The 6577-nt window shown below is 39.2% G+C and overlaps 1 protein-coding gene and 2 long non-coding RNA genes across 3 annotated transcripts; 1 reads left to right on the forward strand and 2 right to left on the reverse strand.

Moving 5' to 3' along the window:
* Nucleotides 1-638: 638 nt before the first annotated feature.
* LOC134202343 (uncharacterized) lies at nt 639-1383 on the reverse strand. Its single transcript, XR_009977204.1, has 2 exons — nt 1192-1383; nt 639-1128 (listed from the first exon to the last, which is right to left on the reverse strand). It is a non-coding gene; the product is annotated as an uncharacterized LOC134202343 (long non-coding RNA).
* Nucleotides 1384-1991: 608 nt separating this feature from the next.
* Nucleotides 1992-3122, forward strand: LOC134202345 (uncharacterized). Its single transcript, XM_062677371.1, has 4 exons — nt 1992-2218; nt 2352-2603; nt 2676-2927; nt 2995-3122. The coding sequence occupies exons 1-3, from the start codon at nt 2046-2048 to the stop codon at nt 2875-2877; spliced, it is 627 nt and encodes a 208-aa protein (XP_062533355.1). The 5' UTR covers nt 1992-2045; the 3' UTR covers nt 2878-2927; nt 2995-3122.
* Nucleotides 3123-5763: 2641 nt separating this feature from the next.
* LOC134202344 (uncharacterized) lies at nt 5764-6303 on the reverse strand. The gene is made up of 4 exons (XR_009977205.1): nt 6162-6303; nt 6019-6094; nt 5887-5962; nt 5764-5807 (listed from the first exon to the last, which is right to left on the reverse strand). It is a non-coding gene; the product is annotated as an uncharacterized LOC134202344 (long non-coding RNA).
* Nucleotides 6304-6577: the final 274 nt, after the last annotated feature.

Raw genomic sequence — 6577 nt, forward strand, 5'->3', positions numbered from 1 at the left:
GGAATGTGTCGATGTGACTAGATGCACCAAGTACAGCTACGAACGATGGACCAGTTTTGTAACGAGCGTAGTTGCTAACAAGTGCAAAAAACGAATGTAAATAAAATAGAAAGAAATGCCTAATATAATAGTTTTATTCAAAATTAATTGTTGTGTGTTCGGTGTTATTGCCTTCAGCTATCATTATTTCGGAATGTCTTGAGTTGTGACCAGATGACCAATCAGTCTCATAATATTCTGCTACCGTGCTTTGTAATGTTAAGAAATTCTATGAGGCGAAAACAAGCATCCAGTATCGATCGTTAAGTTGTCTCTTCTTCAGGGTATCAGTATTCCGGAATGCCCTAATATCATAAAGTTCGAGAAGATCATTCAGAATCGATCAAGTAATTACTTCTCCAACAGTATCAGTTCGAAATGCTGACCACCTGGACCCTAGCCTGCACCAAATACCTACCGTCATAATATTTTGATTTTACTTGCTTTGTAATACATAGTACCATCAGGCTCATAAACGATCAGTAAACCGAAAAGTGTCAATTTCCTCCAATCTTCATATTCCGCAATGTCCGGGAAAGCGATAAGACGGACCAGATACCCTGAAAATTCTTTTCATGACTCGTCATGGAAATCCTGAATCAGCTTTCAGAACTGATAAAATGATCATTTCATTAAGAAAATAATGGATACGTATTTTTATCCAGAGAACAACAAAACTTTGTGAAACAGAGCTAAAATTACGGTTAAAAGCCTGTTTCGGAGTTCGGTTCTGGCTCGGAGTGAACCATGATATTGTCCATCAACTCCATAAGGTGGATTTCCACTTCTTCCACAATAGGTTGCGATGGAGGAACTTCCAACATTTTAGCAAGCGTCAGCGGCGGAGTTTTTTTTTTTTTGGTGACGGCTATTCCTCATCTGGTAAGCGATTCGTATCATTATTGTAATTTCCCACAAACGGAGCTCGTTGATTGAGTTCCTTTTGTACTTTCTTCGGTACATCGACGAGATCGGTGTCGTCGTCGGAAGACAAATTTGTGAACCCGAGGGGATTTTCCATTCTCAACAGTATTATGTTAGCTTATTGACCAGTGCCTTACAAATATTGGTCGTAGAAGTTGTTTCATTCTGAAATAACGTAAACTACATTTAAATGGAACTATATGAAACAGATTGAATTTGCTGCCTTACCTTGCAAAATAGTAGCGACGAAACTGCTTTTTTTATTTTTGATTCCCGGAATTTCCGACTCCAAATCCCAGAAACAGTGGACAAAACTGATGCGAACCCATTTTTTGGATTGTTTACCTCGAACTGTCACTTGAGGAGAGTTGTCAATGTATTAGTGATCACAAGACATGTGTTCACTACCACAGGTACCTGTTTTTGGTCGACTCACAAAATGACTCACGTTAGGGTCAGGTTACACTAATGTTACGCTACACGCTTAGATCAATTTACGTATTTATGAGTAGTTGATTTACCCATATTTGAGTATTGAAAACTTTACTTATATTATGAGTGAAATATACTGAGAAAATCGGTAAATTTTACCCATATTGTTGGTGAGATGAGTTTACCAATTTATGGGTAAATTAATTTACTCATATTTGGTTGAAAAATAGGACTTTGTTGTTCTTATTTCAAGCTCTGAATATAAATCATTAAACCGGTCCTGCAGTTCATGAAGCGAGAAGCGAGCGATGAGTAAAATCCTAATTAAGAAGGTAAATCCTGTTTCAGATTATTTATTGTTTATTTTATTTATTTAAAGATATCGGATTTGCTATACGCAACGGACGAACCCCAAGCCAGCAGCTGCCAGCAGTTCTTTCGAGCCTCTAACGATCCTTGTGGAGCCCTCGGATCCGTGACCCAATAGAATGTACCGAATCAGCAGTCATCCTCTTCAATCATCCTTCTTCTACAACGGCCGTATAAATCTGATCTTCAAGCAATGAGTGGAATCAGCTACCGACGAAAATTTTTGTTCTTTATCGGTCGCTTTCAAACATCCGGACAACTATCAATAAAAATCCAGCGCTATGCCGTCTCAACTTCTGCCAACCTCCGGAAGATCGACAACCAATAGTGTCCTCTATGAATCATCTACTGGTCAACAGTCAATTACGATAAATCACGGCTCAATTACGGGTCGGAACACGGCTATGCCCTTCTGCGTAAAATGTCAAATCACGAGGCAGGTGTCCCTTCATCGGTAAGTAGATATGCAATTTTTATTCCATTGGTAGAATCAGTTCGGAATTAATCTGAATAATGAATAATATTAACAATCATTTCCATCAAATACGTATTTGTTTTATTCTCATGATGTTTTCTCTTATTTTCAGAATCAACAGTGAAAATACTGTCATTCTCTTTTATCGCCGGGAGGCTTGTTTTGTAATGCACCAGGACGACCCGGGTACGAGGCAAGATACTTTAGGAGTATATAACGATTTCTTCGTTTTTCTTCCAACGATATACCAGTATGAATACCCCATCCACCCCAACGAAATCAGCTTCAATGAAGAGCGCACATCTGATGTGGAAATCCACTATACCCACCAAATCAGCGACCATGACACGTACCTCATCAACATGTGAGTGTTAATGATTGTCCATGCCTCTAACTTCCATAATGACACTCCATCTTTCGTTTTCATACCTTTCAGGAACCGGATTCGCCATGGACCATCACCCGAGCCACCACCCATATTCTGCTGCAATCTCCACAACGAGAAAACACTGTTTGGGTTTCATAACAGGAATGTGCCGCAATATACCACTAGCGGGGGAATGTATCAATATCATATATACACTGCATTACACCAACGGAGCCGGGAGTGTCATACCTGTGATGAATCCGGTGACTAAATACATTTTTATAAGGTTCAGCAGTTGTTCAGCTTATTCCACGCATATCGGTAAGTGGAACAGGAAGAAATATCTTAACATGCTATGCGAAATATAATATTCAACTTTGTTTTTCAGGAAACACCCAATGAATGACACGATGTGGAGTCTACGATTAGAGCAGAAACTACCTATAGGGTTGTATACATTAGATTAATTGTATCTATCTACATATTGGAATAATTCAATAAATTTAAATGACCTTGTCTTTTTTAATTTGACTTACTTTTAATTTAATTACAATTTTGAATCCAATATTTGATTCCTATTCCATGGATGTATGCATACAAAAGAATAAAAAAGTACCCAAATATGCGTGAAAATCACCTAGAAATTGTTCCTCGCTCGGTTTACCCATATATAGGTAAATGCAACTTCACCCATATCTAGGTATGTGCACTTTTTGGCGATTTTAGGTACTCTTCACCCATATTTGGGTGAACTGAAGTAAGCGTGTACACAAACGTTTGAAATCAGCAAACGCCTAACACGATGTTGCAATATAGCGTAATTTTAGTCGAGGTTTACCCTAACGTGAATCATTTTCTTAGGCTCATGAGGTAACATGTTACCCTAAAGTTCGGGTCATGTTAGGCTCATTCTCCTTGCTGGGAATAAATTGATTGTTCGTGCCGTTGTTGGTAAAACTTGATGGATGTTTGAATAAACGAGAGGTGGAGTCAATGTTGGTCAAACTGCTTGACCGTGTGTACGTTCCATAAGAGCTGATGTTCCCCAAAGCAGAATACTGGGGCCCATTTTGTATAACATTTTTACTTCTGACTTACCTGATTTACCACCAGGGTGTCAAAAATCTTTGTTTGCAGATGACACAGGTCTCTCGGCCAAAGGGCGAAGCCTTCGTGTCATTTGTAGTAGATTGAAAAAAGTTTGGATATTTTCTCCACTTACTTGCTATTAACTATCAGTTTGGAAGTTTAGGAAGTTCGGTATATTAGAGATGAAGACACTTCTTTACTCTAGGCAGTCTGATCTAAAACTGATTCGCTCGTTCAGATCGACCCAAATCTATATTCCTCAGTTTCGTAGATACATTGAATACCACAGTATATTCGATAAAGGTGGGTATACATCACTTGCAAAAATGGAAAATTTCCCCGAATGCTTCCAAAACTCAGCTTATAATTTTCCCACATAAGCCGAGAGCTTCTTATTTGAAACCTTCTAGCAGACATATTGTCACTATGAATGGGGTTCCAATTAATTGGTATAGCGAAGCTAAATATTTAGGACTTCTGCTAGATCAAAAATTAACTTTTAAAAATCACATTGAAGGCCTTCAAGCCAAATGTAACAAATATATTAAGTGTCTATATCCACTTATAAACAGAAAATCAAATAAGAAAATCATTTTGAGCTTTTTAGTGGAATGTTTTCACCTGTCATAAGACGAGTTTATACAATCCCATTGAATTCCACCACTTAATTGTATCTTGACAGATACGTATTTCGACCTCAACAGTAAGGCCGTCTTCAGTGTCTCGTCGACTAAGTCGAGTCAAGTAGTGGAATTCAATGGGATTGTATAAACTCGTCTTATGACAGGGGAGAAAATCAAAACTTTGTCTTAAGAACAAACTTTTGATTTACAAACAATTTTTTAGACCTGCCATGTTGTATGCTGTGCCAATATGGACTAGTTGCTGCAATACCAGAAAGAAGGCACTTCAAAGGATTCAAAATAAAATTCTGAAAATGATTCTGAAGTTGCCTCCGTGGTATAGTACCAATGAACTTCATAGAATTTCTAATATTGAGACATTGCAACAAATGTCCAACAAAATAATTTCCAATTTTAGACAAAAATCGTTGCAATCTTCTATTGCAACGATTAACTCCTTGTACCCTTAGTAAGCCCGGTCCTGTGGGGTCTGCCTAGGATGTGGTGGGGTTCGACAGTGGGCTCTGTTGAACTCCTATAAAAAGCTGCATGTGTCCCCAAGCAGGCCCCATCAAAGCGACCGTGTGCCGCTCAAAGCGCACTAGCCTAGTCCTGGTGTTGGGTGGGACTTTTGTAACTCTGGTGGTTAGGGATTAAGGGGATTAGGAAATCTACAGGGTCGTATAATCAGGATAGCTTAATCTCTCACTTCCTCATACTAATTTAAGGACACTTGGGACAACAGGAACTAGACGTTATTCACACAGATATTGCACATAGAAATAGGGGGGTGAGACAATCAACTACCTTCACAAGGACTTCGACTAATACCGATTCGACGGATCTCCGGACAGCGAGGCCTGATGACTCCTTTTCGAGTCCGAAACAAAGCGGAAAAACGAAGAAGCGGTGGAATTATTATTACCCAGGGCTGCGCTCTAAATGAATGGGCTACCACTGAGGCTTTTTACACTTTTACAATTTATTATTGACGTCACTTATATGGGGTACTTGCGTGATCCGGATCATTTGTTGTGGTTTCGTGGTGTCCATGCTTGGGTAGTATTTGGTCGCCTCCGGTCGAAAGCTATCGTTCTGGCCAGTCAATTATGACGAAGATGGCGGAATCATGCTACCGGTAACGATGGTAGTGGTGGCGTGGCCAGTCAATGTTGACGCAGATGGCGGAAGTGTACCACCGGATAACGATGTTAGTGGTGGGTTTTGGCCAGTCAATGGTGACGGAGATGGCGGAATCAGACCACCGGGATGGGGATGGTAATGGTGCTGTTGCCAGTCGACGAGGACTACGATGGCGGAATTAAGCTACCGGGATGACGATTGGTAGCTGTGTTTTACCAGTCACTGGTGACAAAGATGGCGGAATTGTCAATGACGGCGTTCGATCGGCGAGATACGCGATAGTATCCGGGAAATCGGCCTCTGAAAATAGAAGAAAGGTCGGAAGAAAAAGGTCCACTTTCCGGACCTAAACACACGAATTAATACCCCGTGACGTCACTAACTAAAGCCTCTTACAATTTGCCACTTTCAGTACAAATAATTACCTTTTTCTTGTTTGTTTGTCTTCAAATTATTTGTTGTTTGTCACTTAGTTTAAGGACAGTAACTTTTGCGTTTTAGCTATAGGAATTAACACATTAGTTTTAGAAATATTTAACTTTTAGCAAATAACTAACCGTACTAATTTTTGTATTATGCATGTTTACTAAAACTTTTCTATTCTTTCCATTTTACTAACAATAGCTTTAAGACCTAACACAAAAAGAGAACAAACCAAGATTTTAACAATTTCACCACACAAAAGGCTTCACAATTTTACCTTCACAATACTAGCACTACACACGCGCGCACTTCTACTCTGTTCAGAGATCACGATCGATAAGAGTGATTGAATCACCTTACCGCGCTTTTATAATAAAAATGCCCACCTGTGAAATGCAGTTGTTGCATCATAAATTGCATTCTTTTTTTTTTTGTGTCTACAATTTGACCACACACCCTATTTTTAAGTACTCCATCTGTTGGCGAACAATAAAGGGCTGGGTGATATTTTGCCCTGTCAGTTCAAACTGTTATACAGCGAATCTGTCACCCAAACAGTGCGAGGCGTGAGGGCATCTTTAGTAATGTTACAGTTATAGTTATATTTATTCTCCGAGTTTTACATTTTATAACTGACAAAGATATAAAACAAGAAATGCATCTTCAGTAGCAGTTATAAGCTGCACATGTTTT

Source organism: Armigeres subalbatus, unplaced genomic scaffold (assembly GCF_024139115.2).
Source record: "Armigeres subalbatus isolate Guangzhou_Male unplaced genomic scaffold, GZ_Asu_2 Contig118, whole genome shotgun sequence".
Classification (NCBI taxonomy): domain Eukaryota; kingdom Metazoa; phylum Arthropoda; class Insecta; order Diptera; family Culicidae; genus Armigeres; species Armigeres subalbatus.

Bases quoted from the DNA above. Each gene is read 5' to 3' on its own strand.
- LOC134202345 (XM_062677371.1), top strand. From the start codon at position 2,046: ATGCCGTCTCAACTTCTGCCAACCTCCGGAAGATCGACAACCAATAGT. The intron at 2,219-2,351 runs GTAAGTAGATAT...TCTTATTTTCAG, and splicing joins AGGCAGGTGTCCCTTCATCG to AATCAACAGTGAAAATACTG. The intron at 2,604-2,675 runs GTGAGTGTTAAT...CATACCTTTCAG, and splicing joins GACACGTACCTCATCAACAT to GAACCGGATTCGCCATGGAC.